Source organism: Dermacentor variabilis, chromosome 7 (genome assembly GCF_050947875.1).
Source record: "Dermacentor variabilis isolate Ectoservices chromosome 7, ASM5094787v1, whole genome shotgun sequence".
Lineage (NCBI taxonomy): Eukaryota > Metazoa > Arthropoda > Arachnida > Ixodida > Ixodidae > Dermacentor > Dermacentor variabilis.
In genome coordinates this window covers 176873142-176895070 of record NC_134574.1, presented here as the reverse complement: position 1 = coordinate 176895070, position 21929 = coordinate 176873142, and the positions used below count along the sequence as shown (strand labels likewise).

The 21929-nt window shown below is 47.7% G+C and overlaps 1 protein-coding gene across 3 annotated transcripts in view; it reads right to left on the bottom strand.

Annotated features, from left to right (window-relative positions):
* Positions 1-21929, bottom strand: part of LOC142588535 (uncharacterized) — a 198515-nt gene that overhangs the window by 93114 nt on the left and 83472 nt on the right. For all 3 annotated transcript variants that reach the window (XM_075700375.1, XM_075700376.1, XM_075700377.1), the window contains exon 4: positions 13408-13507. In XM_075700375.1, coding sequence (XP_075556490.1) covers positions 13408-13507 — 100 coding nt within the window. The remainder of the gene's footprint in view (positions 1-13407; positions 13508-21929) is intronic.

The following is a 21929-nucleotide window of genomic DNA, read 5'->3' as shown; positions in this document are numbered from 1 at the left end:
CAGATTACCATGTTGGGACACCTCGTTGAGGCATCCGGTGTCCAACCAGATTAAGAAAAAGTTCGTGCCGCACACAGTTTCCCTGTGCCACGATCTGCTTCTGACGTACGCTGCTTCGTCGGCCTGTGTTCTTACTTTCCCATTACGTCAAAAACTTCGCCGACGTTGCTCAGCCTTTGACAGATCTAAAGAAGAACACGGCATTCTCATGGGGCCAGGAGCAGGTTCATGCGTTCGCCGCTCTCATTGGGTTTCTGACCACCCCTCCCATACTTGCCCACTTTGATCCATCTGCAATGACAGAAGTCCACACTGACGCAAGCGGCCATGGCATCGGTGCTGTTCTCGCTCAACAACAGAACGGTACTGAATGCATGATAGCTCATGCCAGCCACCTGCTGTCACCTGCCAAGAGAAATTACTCCATCACCAAGCAGGAGTGCTTGGCTTTAGTTAGGGCTGTCGCCAAGTTCTAATCCATAAATGTATGGCCGCACATTTTCGCTTGTTACAGACCACCATGCACTCTGCTGGCTGTCTTCCCTCCGGGACCCGACAGGACAGCTTGGTCGCTGGGCTTTGCGGCTCCAGGAATTTTCATTTATTGTCAGTTACCAGACTGGATGCCTCCGCAAGGACGCTGATTGCCTCTCCCGTCACCCCGTGGATCCCCCTGATCCTTCTGCGCATGATCCGGTGAACTACGTGATGGCTTTTACCGACATGACCGACGTGCACTGAACAACAATGCGACGAATCCTTACAGTCCATCATCACTAGAGTGCAATCTGGTCGCACTGAAGGCATGTGTTGCATTGTTCGTGCTGCACGACGACATTCTCTACCGCCGCAATATCAACCCTGACGGGCCTCAGTTGCTCCTTGTCCTTGCTCGTCATATGCGATCCATCGCTCTTGAACAATTTCACGATGGTGACTGCAGGACACCTTAGAGTTTTGCGTACATACGACCGCATACGACGCTGGTTCTGGTCGGGTCTCTACCACTCTGTGCGTTGTTATGTCGCAACTTGCGAATTGTGTCAGCGCCGGAAGAAACCTTCCCTGCCACCTGTCGGACGACTCTATCCAATTGAAGTTCCCTTTGAATTGTTCTTTTGCATAGGCCTTGACTTGCTTGGCCCTTTTCCGATGACGACTAGAGGGAATAAGTGGATCGCCGCCGCTACTGATCACGCGACACACTACGCGATAACCAAGGCATTGCAGACTAGTCGCGCAACAGACATCGCCGATTTTCTTCTCCACGACATCATTCTCCACCACGGTGCACCACGAAAGTTACTTACAGACCGCGGCCGCTCGTTCTTGTCTCGAGTTGTCGACGACCTCCTCAGCTCTTGTGTCACTGAGCACAACCTGTCCACTGCCTACAACCACAAACAAACGGTCTTACGGAACGTCTCAACCGAACCATCACAGAGATACTGTCGATGTATGCATCCAATGATCACCGCAACTGGGACGCCACGATGATCTACGTGACACTCGTGTATAACTCGTCCCGACATGACACCGCAGGGTATTCACCCTTTTACCTTTTGTATGGTCGCGACCCCACAGAACCGTTTGACACTATCCTCCCTTCTGTGCCACGTGTTGCAACTGAGTACGCTCATGAAGTCATCAATCACGCTCACATGGTACGTCAAGATGCCCAATCTCCGTTATTAGCCTCGCAGCGCACACAAAAAAAAGCGCTATTACGAGTGCCATCGCAATGTTAAGTTTGCGCCAGGTGCTTGGGTTCTCCTTTGGTCACCATGTCATCGGGTTGGCCTCTCTCAGAAGCTTCGCTCTCGCTACATAGGGCCTTATGAAGTCCTACGTCACGTTAACGACGTAAATTACGGGGTATCGCCGCTACAGTTTGATGCATCCTCAAGTCCAACACCTGTTGATGTCATGCACGTTTCGCGGCTGAAGCATACTTCGCTCGCAATTCTTCGCCTACCATGCGCCGAGACAGCGCTTCACCACCCGAGAGTCCTGTTATGGAAGGATGAAAAAGAGAGAGGAAGAATAAGATCGCGGGACACTGGCTGCTACGTGTTGTTGATGGCTAGCCATCTGAACTACTCTGAATCATCTTGTATATATATTGTCAATACAGTTCTTGTATACTCCCAACAACCCCGTAACAATACTTACAAGTTTTGGGCAAGAAAACATAATGCTGCACATGCTTGGGAGACTCCAAGCATTGCATAATAAGAATACAGCAAGCTATTAATAACTTACGTACACAGAAATCATGATGTACTACATTATGGTCTACTCTTATTAAGGGCCCCTCACCAGGCCCCATTGTAAATTTTGGTTATACGCTGAAGTTGTTACGTGTCCTCTAGGGAGTGTTCAGCGACAAAAAAATTTTTCAAGTCGGCTCATTAATAGCCGGGATAGAAATATTTCTGTGCCGCAAACCCATGATTTCAGCAGGCGGGCTCAACTGCATAGTGAGACTCCCTCTCTACTCGCCCTGTCTAACCTTCGCAAGCGAAATTCCTTCCCTGCGTTCTCCCATGCCAGACCTCGAGGATTGCGTGACACATACGTCACGGGCCCCGCCTTCACTTTTTTTTCCTCCTCGCTTTTTTTTTTCTGGCGCTACGCATTTCTGCCGATGGCGTCACGCGCGAGCTGTTGTCTCATTCCACAGCGCACAATTTTGCATGCTGTGCTCACTCAGGGACACATGACTAGCGGTATAATTCAGTGCTACAAGAAAACCGAGGCAGAACAAGTGGATCGCAGAGCATGATCACGTGCTAGAGCACGGTAGAAAACGGCATAGTTTTGGTACCTACAGACGTGACTGCACGACCGTGGGAACAAGCAGACGAAGAGTAAGTACATCTCTCTTGCTTTGGTGCGAAGTAAAGCAAAAAACATGCAGACATTTCATTTGTGTGTTTTATTATTTCTCTAAACTTCAATTCGTCAATTCAAGCAACAAAGCAGACAAATAACAGATGGTTCCTTGAATAATTCTCGAAGTCATGCATCACCACGAGCGACGTCACACTACGGGCTCGAGTACGTAGGCGCAGGGACGCGACGTCATCTTCTGGCTTGGAGCACGGTGGCCGCGAGGCGAAGGAAAAACAGTGTTCGGTTTAAAATTTCAGATCTTTCCGCGGTGCGTAGTGATGTTATACTTTGCAGACGCGATCGTCATCATGCAATGTATGATCTGCGCTTGTCAGCTCAAAATGGCCAGACCTGGTGGGAGGCCCTTTAAAGTGTTCACATTATCTAGACCAGACTGCTGTAATCAGAAGTTACAGTGATCAGAGCACCCCAGAAATTTTTGAAGCATCGTGTATTGAAAGGCTTGGCCTTAGTTGCATCAGCGCCCCTTCTCTGTCACTCTTGAGGAAGGGGTCGATTATCTGCAACATTAATGGTGTATTCAGTTGGCTGCTCTGGTTCTCTGGCTCAGAGTGGGCCTATCCGAGCACTGTGCGCAAACTGAGCGAGAGACACAGTGTACCAACTGAATGCATAAGCACTCATGGAGCACCGCGTCGGTGGTGCCACTGCGCAGAAAGTGAGGAAAGCCACCGTGTAAACATCTGTGCGCGACAGAGTTTTAAAATAGAGGCCGCAAATGCTTGCAGGGTGTCTACCAACCGAGAAAACCGGGAATTCTCAGGGATTGTGAATAATATGAAAATACTCAGGGAAACTGTGGAAATATATGCTTCTACTAGAGAAAATTAGCTGTAATTTTACTGAAAGGGAATGAAAGTCGTTCTAATGCTGGCTTCGCGTAACAGGGAGGGATCATAATGAATTGTCTTTGACGCCATATCATTGGCTGGAGGCTAGTGTACAGTCAACGACAGATTTGCGTATAATTCGGACGTCTTCGCAGCATCATCATGAGCACTGTAGAGTCAATGTATAGAAATGTCTGAAATTTCAGACACAAGAATGCTTCGCCGTCCAGTTTTCCTGACTTTTTGCCGTGACCGCAGATCCAAAACGGCATTAATCAAAGCCACAGCCACCACCATTTTTATTATCTCACGGTCTCCGTTACTTCATATCGCAAGTTGTCCAAGACATACTTCATTCCTGCTCCATCGAACACAAGCCCACAACCGCATGTCACCCATAAACGAACAGACTGACTGAACAACTGAATCGCACCCTTACAGAGATGATGCCTACATACATTTCAAAAGGCCATCGCGATTGGGACAGCACTCTGCCCTACACGACTTTTGCGTACAATTTGTCACGTCATATCACGGGTTTCTTGCCTTTCTACCTCTTGTTTGGTCGACATCCCACTCTGCCTTTTGAAACCTTGCTACCTTCAGTGTCGCAACATACCATGGAATATGCCCACAGTTGGTTGGGCTTGTTTGGCTCACCAGATTGCCTGTGATCAACTTACAGCAGCTCGGGCGTCATAAAAGGCTCACTACAAAAATCACCACCGGAACATTCAGTTCTCTCCTGCAAATCTCATTCTGCTGTGGATTCCAAGTCACCATTTCGGCCTGTCCGAAAAACTGCTGCCACGCTATACCAGGCACTACCAGGTACTGCAACGATTAAGTCAATGAAATGATGAAATCGCCCCTGTTGGAGACACGCTGTCCTTGTCCCAGCTACGAACTGACATCTTACATGTGTCCCGTTTAAAACTATACTGTTCAGCTAGCTCACTATCATTTTAAGAACCGCCGAGACGGCGCTCCAGCCCCCTGGAGTTTGTGGGGATGCGCGACTCTCACACGTCCCCTGATATGTTGTTTTCCCGCACGGCTCGCGTGGCCTGGCGCCCGCGGCGGTCGGAGTGGTTGAGGCGCAGTACGAGAGGTGGCGCGAGTGTTGCGCTGCTAACGCCGTCGACAGGCGGGGTTACTTGGGCGCCGAAAGACAAGGCGCTTCCTCTTTGGTTCGGGACAGCAAGCAGTGCGGACGTGCCGTGCCGCGCGTGCGCCAATCCATGCTTCTGCGAAACCGTCTCGCGTGGCATCCTTCGAATGCGCCACCGTTCGCGTGACCATACACGCGAACGACCAGGCGTTGGGATCCAGCATGGGGCGAACATATTCGCTCGCTATCCGGTCGCGGTGAGTCGGACTTCCTAGATTTGTCGCGCGCCCATTGGCATGTTTTGTGGATAGCAACTCGGCTAGCAGGCATTGATCTATGAAAGGTGCAATAGATGCCCCTGTGATTGTTTGCACTACTGTGTTGTCGTTCCTTTGTCACAAGAGCACGGGTGTGAGAACCCCACAGGTTATGCTACGGTGCATTTGGACAGGGCCGTGCGTTCAAGAGAGAGACGAAGAGGAAGTGGTATACAGTCTTGTGGAGTTGTGACCTTTGTGCCAGCCTGTGCGATTAGCACTAACTTTCCTCCATGTAAATAGCTGTAAATACATTTGTGCATTGGACTTCCTCTTCGTAACAATATTTTATTTGCTGTGCATTTTACTAAGCCCTCCATCCTCATTTCTTTAAGAATAAAATAAACACTACTACTTACTACAGTCACACCTCGATATATCGAACACGGATATATCGAATTATTGCATATTGATACAATGATGTAGGGCTCCCACACCGCGGGACGGCGTGCACAAAGGTCGGCGCCATGAAAGACGAAGCGCGTGAGCTGCACGTTCTTCTACTGGCCCGCAATTAAACAGAAGCGTCTATTTTGTGATACTCCATCTTCAATCTACGTTACAACATATCAAACACTTTCTATATTACCTGGAAAATCTAATGCATATTGAATTTTTTTTTATGCCGTACAGGGTCGGACGTAAAATGGATATATCGAACTCCGACACCCCAGACGGCATGTGCTCTGTTGACAGGCGGTGAGCTTTCCCACAACATCCTCAAAAATAACGGTGGCACGATGGGCGTTCCCGACTGCTGCGCACTATATCTGCACACATCGATCGCACCGAGGGCGCCATTCGAATGTAGCGGTGCACACATGCGGCGGCTGGGCTAGTTCGACGACGCATCGCATTTGCCGCACCGACTCCTCGGTGCCGCGCTCTGCGCCTGCCGTGCCTCGCGAGAACTGGCAGTGTGCATTCACAAAGACGCGCAACAGCACAGGCTCACTGGGCTCTCTCATAGACGCCTTGGAAGACGCCACCTAATACCTTGTTTTTTCCAGTGTTTCAAAATGCTTCGATTGATGAACATAGAGGTCGCAGCAAAAGTAGCGGCCAAACGAAGACGCTGCTGAGGTTGATCCCGCAAGTGCTGCTGTTGCCCCTCTCCTGACTTCAACTGAAGCTGTAACTGTTTTGGCCCTTTTACACTGGCACCTTTGCTTGTGGATCATTTAGACTATGTTGACGATTCCTTGTTTAAGCATGTGGCTGCCAATAAGAAGCAGACTACACTGCTGCAGTACTTTCAGCCAAATAAATAATTTGTGTGAAGCTTCAAGCAAGTATTTACTACGCCATGATTGGGAGCGATTGGGGGTCACTGTTCGGAGCATGTGTTCCGTTGTGCCACGCGTGACTGACCTAGACCACGCCGACTTCGCGCGGCAGACGAAGTCGGCGTGGCCTACGCTAATTGCGTGTGGTGCAATCGACCGCATGCTCCCGGCTAACGAAGCTGGCGCGGCCTAGGCAGCGCAAACGAACGCGTGCTACGAACAACGATCCCTGTTCGCACGCTTGGTTCATTGATTAATTTGCAGAAGTTTTTGACACACTTCTTGTGTGATGTTATATATTGAATTCTGGCTACATCGAACTATTTCGCGATCACCATGCTGTTCAATATATCGAGGTTCGACTGTATTCAAACTGGATTAGGTAATTTTTAAACCGTAAACTGGGATACATAGCCTAAGAACGACACAAGGACGAAGCAGGAACATGGGACGAACGCTAAAATCTTAAAATTTTTTCACATGTTTACTAGATAGTGACAGCATCGGGCTACATGGTGTCAGCACATCTTGACATAAAACAAAGTTCTGTGTCACTCAGGGAATTTCGCAATGGCACTCAGGGAAAGACTGTAAAACTCAGGGAATTTGTAAATGTCTGCTTGGTAGACACCCTGGGCTCCAAAGAAATAGCGTTGAAGTCACTGTGCTTGCATGAGACGCAAACTGCGCTTGGGTTTTGTGTCAGGCAAGCTATTTCACTGATTTAGTGGGAGCCCCAAAAGCTTTGCGTTGCAGAGCTTTTTTAAATTTGCATTGTTAGTTTATTTTTTTGACAAGCTCCCTTTTTTGAGCTACAATCCCTTTTTCTTATCATGTTTTTGTTTTATATTGTTGTCACACTGTTGTTTTCTATGTGGGCATGTTCTTTGTCCGAGTGTGCGGCTCGGGCATCACCTCAATGGGCAATGATGTTAGCCATAGCCAGCTATCTCGATATGTAATGTTTTCTGATGCATGTGGTGCGGCTTTGAATAGTAATGCCTATATACTGGTTTTTCTTAGGTAATGAACTTAGTTGGAAGTAGCACTCTGTAAGTTCTCATTCTTTCCACTGTCTGTTTTATTTGTGCCTTACCTGCCTTAAAAAAAGAAAGAATAGTTTGCTCCCCTGTCCTACAAATGTATATGCAGTAGAGCGTTCAGCGCACCAGGCCCATGACATTTCCACATTTGCTGTTTAAATCCAAAGCTAGGTTCCTAGTTGACAGGGTGCTTGAAGCTACAAAAACGACCAATGTGCGTCTACAAATGGCTTCGGGAACAAAAAGCCGCCATACAGTGTCGCAAAGATGGCGGCCGTGAACAACTTTCTTCTCATCCTGTACACTACACTTGCTTTTGCTCCCAAGGCAGTTTGTCAGCTTTCTAAGTGTCACATGGCTGCTGGGAATAGATCCTTGTCGATTCAGCAACAGACTGTAAGTTTAGTCACCGACGCCAAATGAAGCAGTGCCGATTAGGTCTAATGGTCGAGGCAGTGTTGCCTATGTGGTAACGAGCCACAAACTATCGAGGAATGCTTGCCGCTATTTGGTTCATGTGGAGGGCTAATCAGTGACTGTTTCTGAGATCATGCATACAGGTTAGATTGACGGCTGTTGAAGCAGCGTTAAGTTTGTTGCCATGTATCTAATACAATCTACATGCCTTCAGGCAGGTAATTGGCCCGATTTTTGCATATATGTGACGCTTTTGTTGCTATTTTTTCTGTCCACATTACATTATTGTTTGGATCGGTCCTGTTGACCTGGATGAAACTTGTGTCAACAAAGGCAGCCCCTGTTGACAAGGCACGGTCCCCACATCGAGCCAAAGTCAGGGAGTGCATGCAGCAGGGCAGAAGCACTCAAGTGCTTCTGTATGCAGTGTGTGTGCTGCTCCTTTTGCATCAAAAACAACCAAGTGAGGTGCTTGCTCGCATGGCGTCAAGCACGAAGGGCTTGGCAGAGCACATCATGCGGCACTGCACATCTCTACAACAATATTGAAACAATCAAACAGCAGATATTGAATATGTAAATCGATTTATTCGACCATTCACTATTCAGTTCGATATTCAAGTATTCACTCAACCCTACTTATTACTTGTTTGAGCTTAGTATGAACATATAAAAAACGAGAGAGAGAGAGAGAGAGAGAGAGAGAGAGAGAGAGAGAGAGAGAGAGAGAGAAAAATGACGAGGAAAGGCTGGGAGGTTGACTAGATATTAGTCTCCGGTTTGCTACTCTACACTGGGAAAACAAGAAAATACTACTATACAATTCAAGACGATGAGCAAAACGTGAACAAGGTGAATGCAGGAGCCAACGTTTCGGCAAGTGGACTTGTCTTCTTCAAGGCGACATATGCTTTCCTCTCCACAGTATATATAGGTGGGGTTCTTCTAAAGGGGAGGGGGTGTGAGGCGGGAGCGCGTGGAAACGAGGGAAAGTGTGTTAGCGTGTCGAATTAGTAAAGGAACGCTGTGTACAAGGTCAAAGCCAGGACCCCCCCTCCCCTCACCCCAGTCTGTCAACCCACGTGCCGGCGTGTCAAGGGCGTCTGACACGCCAGCTGACAAAAAAAAAAAAAAAAAAAAGAAGGGAAGGAAAAGGAAAAGGGGGGGGGATACGCCAAGAAATCAAACTAAGTGTTGTTGCCTATAGCTCGAGGTTTAGCATAGCGAATAGATTCTAAAGCTCCCTTTGAAACGTTTATGCCTATTGGTTGCAATGTCTTGAACTTATGGATAAGGTATGGTTCTCTGTATTTTCTTTCTCGTTCAGAACGGAAATTTGACTGTAAGATGTAGAGTTCAAGTTCATCAAAGTTATGACCTGGTTGGTTGAAATGCTTGGCGACGGCTTTGGGAAGCTTTTTAGCTGTGTCCGCGCGATGTCCGCTTAATCTGACGTTCATTGATTGTCCTGTTTCACCGATATATTGTTTCTTACAGAAGGAACATTCAAGCATATAAATCACATCCCAACTTGTGCAAGTGAAGCTAGATTTGACTTCATGTGTATAATTATTTGCGGTGCTTTTAATTTTAATGTCACTTTGAAGGTGCCTGCAGGTTTTGCACCTAGGGCGACAACATGCTTTTATTACGGGGGAATGCTGCTGGCTGACTTTTGCGTGCACTAACATGTCTTTAAAGTTCTTGTTTCGGCGATAGGTAACCCTGGGTACATCCGGGAACGCTTTTCGCAGACGCTCGTTACTTGATAATATTGGGTGGTATTTTCTTAGGATGTTGTTTATGTTTGGGAGTGCATTAGAATATTTTGTTATTAAGGCCGGCGGTCTGTCAGATTCTAATGTGGGCTGTCTCTTCGCCAATTCCGACTGTCTCTCCAATCTTGACGCGGTAGCATAAGCTCTATCGAGAGCAACTTGGGGATAGTTCCTTTCTGCTAGCGTTGATCTAAGGTCATTTAAGTGGTGGATATAATCATGGTCTTCGCTGCAGATTCTTCTTATACGTTTCGCTTGTCCGACAAAAATTCCTTGCTTGCAATGTCGCGGGTGATGACTGTTGCAGTCTAAATATTGCTGGCTATCTGTAGGCTTCCGGTAAAGTGTCGTTCTCAGTTTTCCGTTTTCTATGTAGACCGTCGTGTCCAGGAAGTTGACCTGACTAGGAGAGTGGTGAGCAGTAAATTTAATACTCGGGTGAAAGCGATTGAAATGGCTAATTAAGTTGGTTAAGGCGCTTGTGCCGTGTTCCCATATTATAAATATGTCGTCAATGTAACAAAGATAGGTGTGGGGTTTTAAAGGGTAGGATTTCAGCAGGTCTGCTTCAAGCTGTCCCATGAAAATGTTCGCATACGTGGGAGCGAATGGCGTACCCATGCTAGTGCCGAAAATTTGCAGGTAGTGTATAGAATCGAATTCGAAATAGTTGAGCGTGAGAACTAACCTAAGGAGCGATAAGTAAACTTCAGGAGCGTGCGCTTGGGGATTGATTGCGAGGGATCTAGAAACGGCTTCAATTCCTTCACTCATGGGAATGTTGGTGTAAAGGGCAGAAACATCCAAAGTGACTAGAATAGCGCGGTCGGAAAGGATTTGGTTGGCGTTGATGCCGTCGATAATTCGAAGGAAGTGCGGCGTGTCTTGAACGAAAGATGGGAGGGTGGTGGGTATGTTTGACAGGTGGTGATTTAAGAATCTAGATAGTGACTCAGTAGGAGTGTTGTTATTAGACACAATAGGCTGACCTGGGATTTCTGCTGTAAATATTTCTTCGACCGGAACTTTATGTATTTTAGGAAGAAGATAAAAGCGGCCTGCTGTTTTGTTTTTGGGTATTATGAAGCGATATTCAGATTGCGTGATTAGTTCCCTGGACCGGAGCTCCGCTATTGTGCTTAACACAATATTGCTGTAATCTGAGGTTGGCTCCTGCATTCACCTTGTTCACGTTTTGCTCATCGTCTTGAATTGCCATCTCCCGCATTCCCCGTCTTTTCACTATACAATTCAGTCATTTTTGTTACATGTGAAACACGTACTTTCAGAACTGAGGTTAAACAGTGCGAATAAAGCAAGGACACAAGGAAACAAATACCACAGACAAGCGCTGTTTGTTTCCTTGTGTCCTTGTTTTATTCACGCTGTTTAACCTCAGTTCTAAATATGAACCAACTAGCCCTCATCCAGATATTAGTAAAGGTACTTTCAGTTTTGGTGTAGTTACAAGTTTTGTTAGATCTTTTCGAAGAAGCAATACAGGATCATATTTGCTGCAAAATTTTCTCCAACAAATCACACATGAAATCGGGCAAGAAACAAAAATTTGGATTTTCAACTTGGCTTCATACCACGAAGAAAAGTACACAGCAACAATGAAGCACTTTGATTGAGAAAGAATATGCAGAAACATCTGTGAACTGAGTTTCAGCATAATGTTAGACAAGCTTCAAAGATGTCAATACTAGAACTAAATGCCATAGCTTTTAAAGGGACCCTGAAATGATTTTGACGATTTTGTATAAACGTACCGAGTCGTTAGAGTTGGTCCTTCTGATCATTAATTGATGCATCTAAGCGCTCCGCATAAAGCGTGTAATTTATTATAAGGTTTTAAAAATGTACATCGCTGCAGATCGCAGTACACTATTTGGCGTAATTTTCAGCTACCCCTACCCATATGGCGTAAATTACCCAACTGACGTCGGTAGGGTGAGCGATCCGATTTGCTCCCCAGGGCGCGTAATGGATAATTTTTTCACCTTTATGGTGAACAGATGATGTTCGTAATAGTTGGAATGTTAGTTAATTTGTTTCTATAAAAAGAACGTAACAGAAAGAGAATGCACAAGAACAATTTCTCACTACACTTAAGCACTTTCAGCACACATCAAGTGTCGCCTGCTTGTGTTACAATGTGCTCCATTTTGACGAGAGCTCCGCGGTCAGAGTCAGTCTCGGTCTTTTCGCGAGCATTATGATTCGGCTTTGTTGCGTTGTGGACTGCAAACGTAGCGACTGGCAATATATAAAGCTGCGACATCGTGTCCCTCTGCAAGGCAGCAGACTGCCGCTATCCGATCGGCGCCAGGATTTGCGCATTTGCAGCCGTCACTTTACGCCGGAAGATTACTAACGCAATAGCGTTTCGTGAGCCCGGTATTAGGGTAAACGCAAGTGCAAGGAGACAGGGCCTGGCCGTTTGACCGTGTCGTTTCACGGTATGAGCAGAAGCGCAAATCTGAATGGTCTGCACGGTGCAGGCACTTTGTGGCACAGAGCTGAACCACACACAGTAGCAGCAACGAAATGTATTCTTCTTTGCTGCTGGTATAAATTCTTGGCAGGAGTGTAATCATTAAAACATTGTTTTTGCAAATGTTTAAAATGTTTTACACTTGGTTAGAGCAATATTAGCTTTACGCGAATAGGTGGATGGACCGTGCAGACCGATCAGGCAGCTCACGTATGTCTACACTAAAGTTCCTTCATCAGCTTGAGTTTATGCCTCCACCGTTCCGTCGAAACGCCCAGCTCGCTTGTGGTTACCAGAATACCAGACACGTTCGGTGCTGCGACAGAAAGCTCGCAATGCCCGCTGCTTCGATAGCTGTCGCTTGGGGTCGACTGCCAAGCAGCTGGCGGAGAGGTTGGAGCGGCTTTGCGCACTTGCTCCTAGAGAACCGGAAGTAGACGACACTACATGCCATCATGACACAGAGCCAGTGAAGGTGGAGCTTAGCCCCAATCACTCGGCGAACGAGTTGAGGAGAAAATGCATGGCTATGGAGGAGGGTAACTGCAATCGTCCATAGCACTCTTAATATGAGAAGTTTCACACAAATTGTGGTGCGAATGATTAACTTTAGCTGTACCCTATTCATCTACAAAATTTGTCTGAACTGTTTCAGGGGCCCTTTAAAGGGGCTCCGAAATACTGTTTAAAGATATTAAGAAAACATTGCCAATCAGTTGGGGAAACTCCCAAGAACATGTGAGCCAAATATTACTGCACTGCATGCAGCACAGCATTTACAATCTCATGTCAAAAGCAGTGAAAAAATGCTTGCTGTAGCTCCCACAATGTCGTCATGGAGCGCCATCACAAGCAGCTGGACCCACAACAGCTATTTTTGGATTTCGTTATCGCGAGAACATTCTCAATTATACAAGCCGTCTCGCGTTTAACCTGCAGGTGGGGCCAGTGGGGCATTGCTGTCTCCCCTGTGTAGCTTCCAGTGTGCTAATGGAAATGAGACAGAAAGCCAATCGGTCTGATAACTACATCCAAGATCACCTGTGCTTGAAGAATTGGAAAAAAATTTTCCAGAAGGAGATTCGTGAGGCGACATAATTTAATAGTGATGTCATTCTATGATTAGTTAGAAATGTGTTTCGGGCCCCTTTAAGTGTCAAAGCCACAGTAAAAAATTCCAACAAATAGCCTGCCTGCAAGAATTTGACTTACTGGTATCCAAAGTATGCAACGATGATGACGACGATGAGTAGTGGCACAGGGGAAACCTTGAGGAAAGTCACTGTGCCCTGATCTTCAAACAGGAAGGGATCTAAAAATAGGCCAAAAAAGAGCAGCAAGAACGTTTAACGAATGGTCAACATTTAAAAGTGGTGAACCCTACAAAAAGCTTCAACAATGCAGAGCGTACCACCACAGCTCTTGTGTCTAATGCTTTGTTTTTCTCTGGTGCTAATTACTGAGAAATTGAACTACACCAACTTGCCCAGTTTTCAGTCTAGATTACAATGGCCTTTCTACATAGTGTTAACTGGACACATTGAAATTTCCTTGTACTTAAGGGCACATATCCCATCACAGCAAAGATTTCTACAAAGACAAAGGCACACGAAGACATAGAGAGTAGTCCAATGTGAGAGACAAACAATCAACTGACTCAGATGTGTAAACATTGGATGGTAATACTCCCTGAGAAGCTCTTTAAAGAGTCCCTCATTAAGAGCAGGCTTCGTCGAGAGGGAAGGCACGCGCCATTTGGTTTGAAATTTCAGCAATTTTCATGGCACACAGCACCGTAATATGTTGCAGACACGACCATCGGTATTTCACATATGCATTACGCTTGTTTATTTAATAAAAGTATGTTCAAGATGGGCCAAAAATGGTGAGGGGCCATTAAAGAACGATTGATACACACATTTTATGTCCCACTTTTCTTGCTTTTTTTTAGGTAGCTGTGAACTCCATAATTATAGTACAAATCCTCAGTTCCTCGGGACCAAAACAAATAATTAATTAAACCATCTTTCATGCGACCTGTTCAAAGTGCATGCCAAGTTCCCAACACAACTTTGAATATGAAAAAAAAAAATCACCGCCCAAGCAGTCCGTACAAATGGTTAACCAGCGAAGCTGAAAAGTGCGGCCCGTGAGTATCACTGGTTTAATCCCGACAGTTCAATAAACGACGGCTTGGTAGGCTGCCAGATCTTCGGTATGCAGTTGCTGCTTGCGCTCGACTGCACGAACCTGTTCTTGTGCCTCGGCTGCAGCATTGGCATGGCGCAGACGAGCTCGTTCCCGGTTTTGCCCGCAGCGTTGCTGATCGAAAGCTGCCTGCTCATAAGGAGTACGTATGATGCATGGTCTACCCATTTCGGAGACCGAGAGAAACTGCTGCGTGCGTGCTCGGCTGCAACAGAGAGCATTGACGTCACTACTGGCGCAGCCAATCGCATGCCTCTTTCTTTTTTTTTCACACGTGCGCAAAGGGTTGCACCAGAGTTTTCACCGTACAGGCGACAGATAGATGGACAAATCAGCTAGCCATATAAAGCTTCACTGTAAAAGTAAACTATTTACATCCCTGAAAACTCTGGTGGCAGTCGCATGGTATCACAAGCAACTCAAGAATGTGCCAGCCAACCCGATGCAGTGGTTGAAGGCAATGCAATGATCATGCCACTTAAAGCTGCCAAATTCCCCTGTGCAACTGCGTGCTCCTCTTGGAAATACAGGGGAACATGCCATCCCCACTTGTCTCATTGAGTGCAGAATTGACTCAGCTTTCTACAGCAGTCATAGCGTGTACACGTCAGTGGTATCTAGTACAAGGCTAGGTTTCAGTGATGTGAGTAGTCTCCTTTTTCACATCCAAAGCGGCGTTGCACCTGGCAAGCATTTACTTGTTACGGTTAAAAGGTAAAGTAATTGTCCATTGCGCTCTCGAGTAATTGAGGCTCAGTAGCATGATTAGGAAGTTCAAAGCTATCAAATAAAAAGAATATGAAACATAACAATAATGTTCTGTCCTTACTCCTTTAAAGGAGTACTGACATGGCACTTCCTGCTACTTTTAATTTGTTACGTTTTTTCTTTTGCATTAAGTGAAGGTCCTGGATCTCAAAACGCTATAAAAGATACCGGCAAGCGTCACAGCACCCCACATAATCTAGTATAACAGCTTTTTTACAAACCAGTCTTGTTTTCGTTTCAAATAAGGTCACGATGTCATGTCACAGTAGGTGGACACGGGGAAGCAAGACATCACAATGTTTTGACACTCCTTCAGGTTTGATTGGTTGTCTGCTATACTGTGTAGACAGGGGTTCTCTCAAGCCCCCTTCGTGTGTAAGGCTCAAGAGGCGCATATAGTGCAACATAGTGAATGTGTGCATGAACACACCCACAATGTCACGTTGGCGAGAAGAACAACGTCCCTAGTTTGACGCACTGGTGCAGCGAATGTAACTGGACGCAGCCAATGCACTCCTACGCGGCTGGCGTCAAGATGGCTCTTGCTCCATCTGCGTGTTGGTCATGCCGACTGTGCTATCCACAATGCATTGTGCTAAGAAAGAAGGTGCCCCCACTGCTTTGCCGACAGTTTCAGACAGCCGTTCAAAGTGATGCATGGTTTGGCTGCACATGCTCCGAAGAAAGCAGCTGGCAATGCGCACATCGAAGTATAGAGGGGATGGCATTTAGACTGGTGGAGGACAAACAGTGTAGCATGACTGGCCACAAGTGATGCTCGCCCGCACGCTGAAAACGGACTATAAATGTGCCTTTAGGCTTCACAGCCCTATTGCTCACCTTGTATGGCCGGGCTTTAGTGGTACCAGGACAAGCAGAGACGCAACAACACATGGTTGAATAGCGAGCACAACAATGTTTATTGCTACCAGAAGATTCGCTTGGAAACAAATTAGTTATGACCAAGAGGGCTGCAGAGGTCATGTGGCGAACAAAATCAGGACTCGACAGAGAATAGGAACAAGAAGGGTTTGAACACGAGCTACGAAGTGTGGCGATCGAGGTGCCATCTTGTGCCTCATCCCCCCGCTCGCGCGTTGTGCTTAACTTGAACTCCAGGAACTGCCACTGTAATGGCAACATGGCGGACACGGCTAGCGCACCGGTGCTAATTTCTCACGCAAACCAGGCTTCTCTCTCCCCGGCTCGAATCACCGCGCGAACAAGTGTGTCACCGGGACGTGCCCTGATTGGTCTCCCAAGTGGCTGCCCCCGGGCACCCTCTCACCCGGGCTCTCTTCCGTTGAGTGCTTCATCACTGCAGCAGATGCTCACAGGCCTGCAATGAGTTTGTTACATGGGACCTTTGCTCCCACGACTCCTCATTTTCACGCTTGGTGGAACACTTACTGGTTAGCCCTGGTGCAGCAGGCCGGCATACTCTATCAGTCTTGCGGTGAGCCTTTGCCCGTAAGCGCCATGACTGTCGCACTGTGCTGTATCTTGAATGAATAAACCCACGTTTGTTGACGATCTGACTCTGGCGCCTTCTCTGCATCGTGTCGGAGAGTCGACGAGCCCTGCCGTAGTGCCTTTGTGCTTTGCGGAGCAGAGGAGCATTGTGCCCTTTTCTGACCATCGCTCGTAGGCTGAGCCTTATGCAAACCCCTCTCCACATAACTGGCGCCCAACACGGTTTCGGCATGGCATCAGAGCAGTCCCCTTCATGGCCCTCATTCCTGCTTAATTTTGTGGTTACAGACTTAATGTCCTTCGATGCGGACGACACCAACAGCATGAGGTACATTTGTCTCGACGACCCTCTGCTTGTGACTACTGGGAGCGATCGCTTCTCTGGACAGCCCTTTGGTGATGTCGACCACTCGGATGTGTACCCTAGTCCTAGCCATACCAGTTTAGGGTTTCCTCGACTGTTTGCAAAGCATGCTGAGCAGTGCCTACTAGCCCCTCCAACGTGCTGTTCCCGCTGGCCCCTTTCCGTCCCGAGCGCAGTTGAGTACCCCATGTGCCGTATCGGAGCCACCCCGCTATAGGTGATGGCACAAACTCGTTCGCCGGCCTCTCTTTGTTCCGAGTGCCTTGCTCGGTTGAATTTGCCATGGAGCAGACTCCCTGCTCTGCCGTAGGCACGAGCTCACTCGCTGGCCCCTCCTTGTCGCCAGTGCAGTTCAATGTCCAGTGCGCCACAGCAGAGCCTCCCTGCCTCGCTGTTGGTGCAAACCCGCTCGCTGGCCTCTCCTTGTCCCAAGTGCAGCTGGTAGGCAATGTCGAGCGCGAGCCACCCCACTCAGCCGATGTCGCCACACTTTCTGACTACCGCTTGCCTCATGCACAGCTGAGCGCCATTTTCGACGCGCGTGGGCCACCTCGCTCCGCCGTCGATCCATTCGCCCATCGTGTGAGCCCTCATGCACCTGCCGGAGCGGCAACCCAGCTCACCCCTATGCCGTTTTCTGGGCCCTCAGGGCCGTGCGTGCATCTGGGCGAACAGGCGCTGGTTGGCCCTTCTTAGATCACTACGCCTAGATTAGAGAAAACACCGCTGCACACCGCAGCCGCACAGCTTCTCCAAGTCCTGATGGAAGCGGCTTCCTCACAGCCTAGTGTTCTAAAGGGAGATCTCCAGTCCCCTCAGCCAGGCATGCCAAGCAGCCTATAGGTACCCCTCCCGAAGTACGGCGGTTATTCGGACCGCATGGAGTGCTACGGAGTACCTCAAAGCACTGCACCACTATCAACAGGCAATGCGGCTGGACGACAGCATGATGTTAGGCATTGTACTGACCGTTTCACTAACAGCCCACGCGGAACTGTGGTATCGACTTGTTGGCCACCAAGCTCGTTTGATGGAGGAGTTTAGTGTTTTTCCGCAGCAGCAAATTCCTCCCTCCCGACTATGAGCGCCACATGCGTTGCAAGCTAGAGATTCGCATTCAACACCCCGATGAATATTTGCTCAAGTATGTCAGGGCTATGCAGGAGCTCTATCTTCTTGCTAACCGTTTGGCATCGGACACTGAGAAGATGGAGCGGGCCATGCGTCAAGCCCATCTGACCTTCGCCGCTTACGTTCGGAGCTCCCGTTATAGCGACCTAAATGAGTTGGCCTCCGATGCGAAGCGATTTCAGGACGACATACTGGCAGCGAGAGCCTACCGCCCGCCGCCACCGCCTCCCTCAAACCTTGTTGTGCATGGGCTGGTGGTGACATGTCACCCCTAACTCCCCGAAATACGAGGCAAACTCAGCCACGAGAGAACACTGAGAAGTGCATGACCTTTCTGGCCACACTCTCGATCTGTACTCGCACGCCCGGGCGCACTGTTCTACCCTACAAGGCCAACGAGAACGCAAACCCTGTGCCCTGACACATGAGAGGAAATCCGATCGTGGTGCCCCTTTGGCTAGCGAATAGAAGCTACCTAGCGCTTGAGACGCGTCCAGGCCCCCTCAGTCGGACCGAGGCGTTGTGTGCTACCATTGTCATGAACCTGGCCATATCACCCAAACATGCAAAGTGCACTGTCTGACGCAAGAGCCTCCTCACCCATTGGGAAATGGCGCGAGCTGCCAGTGAGCTCCCCTCGCCGGCAGCAACAGCTGGAGTATTTATTTATTTATTTATTTATTAGATACTGCCAACTGCCTCTTGGCAGTCCAGGCAGGAGTGAGTGTATACAAAGTCGGCACTGCAAGTCAAAATAACAAAAACATGGGTTACAAGGAACCATAAAAAAATGCTTAAATATACAGACTATTGCATCGGGAAAGGCAGCATGTACAAAATTTACATAGATAGGAAAATGGTGATTCTAAAACGAACACGCTTCATTGCAAAGATTGTACGGCAGACACAAATGATTCAACCGAGGACATACAAGCGACTTCTTGCGGTAGAGCATTCCACTCTGCTATAGTTCGAGGAAAAAACGAGAAGCGATAAGCAGTAGTTTTAGTCGGTGGCATCACAATCGTTTTGCTGTGCTTGCGTCTGGTTTCTCTTGTTTTATTAAAATTGATGTATATGTCGGGATCCATTTTTGTTTGTTTATTAACGATATTAAACAAAGTTTGTAGGCGATGCAGTCTACGCCGAAATTCTAGCGATGGGAGGCCAGACCGTGTTCTGAGATCAGTGATCGAGACTCGTCTATTATAAATATTATAAATAAATCTAAGGGCTTTCTTTTGCACGCTTTCAATGTTGTTGACACCGGTCTTTGTGTGGGGATCCCAGACAGCATCGGCATATTCAAGCAGTGGTCTAATGAGTGTCGTGTAGGCAGCGAGTTTAGTCCTACTAGTGCAATGTTTGAGCCGGTGTTTAATTATCCATAGCTTCCTTAGCGACGCCGAAACGACGTATTGGACATGAGCGTTCCAGGTTAACTTCGAGTCAATAACTACACCCAGATACTTAAATTTGTCAACTGTCCTAATTGCTACATTATTGATTTTATATGTACAAATTGATGGTGCTTTCTTTCTTGTAATCATCATTTGAGTACATTTTGAGGCATTTAAGTTCATACGCCAGGATTGACACCAATTATCGATTGCATTAAGGTAATCCTGTATAGCAGTCTGATCATGGGGTGATTGAATGTTGTGGTACACAATACAATCATCAGCGAAGAACCGGCATCGTACCGGGGAATCAAAGGACAAGTCATTCAGATAAATCAAAAAGAGAAGAGGTCCAAGTACTGAACCTTGCGGTACACCGGAAAGTACGGGAGCAGGTGAAGAAAATGAGTTTCCTATACGGACATATTGTGTTCGATTAGTTAAATAAGAGTCAAGCCAGCGAAGAATTTGTTCATTTTTCAGCGCACATTGTAGCTTGAGCTTTAGCCTTTGGTGACAAACACGGTCAAATGCTTTCTGAAAATCAAGGAAAAGCACATCTATTTGCCCGCCGCAGTCCAGCGCTGCCATCACTTCATTGGTAATATGTAGAAGCTGAGTAACTGTAGATAGGCCACGCCGAAATCCATGCTGTTTTTCCGAAAAGAAATTATTGTTTTCCAGAAAGGTGCTCAGGTGCTTAAAAACATAGTGCTCCATCACCTTACTAGCGGTGCAGAGAAGCGAGACGGGTCTGTAATTAGTAATACTGAGTTTATCTCCGGACTTATGGATGCGAATTATCTTTGCTGCTTTCCAATCGTTAGGAAGGACACCTTGCTTTAGACTTTCGTTAAATATTATGTACAGATACTTTGCGCACCACTCCGCATATCTAAAAAGAAAATTATTTGGTATGTCATCAGGACCAGCAGATTTCTTTATCTCTATGTTTAATAGAGATAAAGAAATCTGCTGGTCCTGATGACATACCAAATAATTTTCTTTTTAGATATGCGGAGTGGTGCGCAAAGTATCTGTACATAATATTTAACGAAAGTCTAAAGCAAGGTGTCCTTCCTAACGATTGGAAAGCAGCAAAGATAATTCCCATCCATAAGTCCGGAGTCCGGAGTCCACATGGTGGTGAAACGCAGCCTCTGGCTCCAATAGCGTGCCACGCTGTAACCGACTTCACCGAAGCCGGCGCCTTTTATCGCCCTTACAATTGCTGGTCGACCGTTTGTGGCCCTGCTGGATAGCGGAGCTTCAGCTTCACTGTTCGGCAAGGAGGTTATGGTTCATTTGCGCCAGTGTACTGTCCGCATTAGAGCCTGCGACACCTTCCACCTCGCGAGAGGCAAAGCTACCTTGTGCGGCTCTGTGAGGTTGGTTGTGCACTGGGAGAATCGCGTGCGCCAACAGCGCTTTGTGCATCTCCCGGGTCTTTCTGTGCCCGTGATTTTCGGACGCAACTTCCTCGCACACGTGGGTATCGCGATTGATGTCATAAAGGAGGTTACCGGGCAGGCCCTTCTGACCCCCGCAACCCTTTGCAACACTCTCGGCGATCGCGGCGGCCCCTCAGACGCTGAGTGCCATGCGAGAGCAGGAGGAGAGGAGACCTAGCATTGCCCCCTTAGCTCGTGTCCCTCACTCTGCCGCCAATACTGGCCCCTTGGCAGGCACGATGGAAAACGGTTGGTGCGAACTGCTTCCTCACGAGCAGTGTGCTGCTACAGCGGTCAAGGTGCCGGCTACTCCGGCAACCGCCCTGTTAAGCAGCAGCTTGGACTGCTCGCTGCTGCCTTTGTATGACAGCTTGTCGGTGCCCAAGAAGGAACGCCCATCATTGCTGCTGACTTGTTTCAGTGCAATGTTCACTGAACGACCAGGTTGCACCTCTCTTGTGCTACATCGGATCAACACAGGTGACACACAGCCGTGGAAATAAAATCCTCGCCCCGTTAGTGTGCCCAAGAGGGAAGCAATCAACCAGGCATTGGATGAGCTTACTGAGACCGACCGGTATTGTCCAGCGCTCAAACAGTCCCTGGGGTTCACCAGTAGTAATGGTCCCCAAAAGAGACAGCTTTTATTGACTATGTGTGGACTACCGCCGGTTGAATGAGGTCACGAGGAAGGATGCTTATCCTATGCCTAATGTGGACTTAATTGTGGCTAATCTAGGCGTTGTGTGCTACTTCACCACCCTGGATGCTAGACGCAGCTTACCTGCAGCTTCAGATGGAGCGGGCTGATGCGGAGAAAACTGCGTTCACCTCTCACCAAGACGATTGCCAGTTTAACCGTATGCCATTTGGCTGCTCTGAGCTGCAGCTACATTCCAGAGACTGATTGACTGCATTGTGGGGGATGCTATGTGGCGC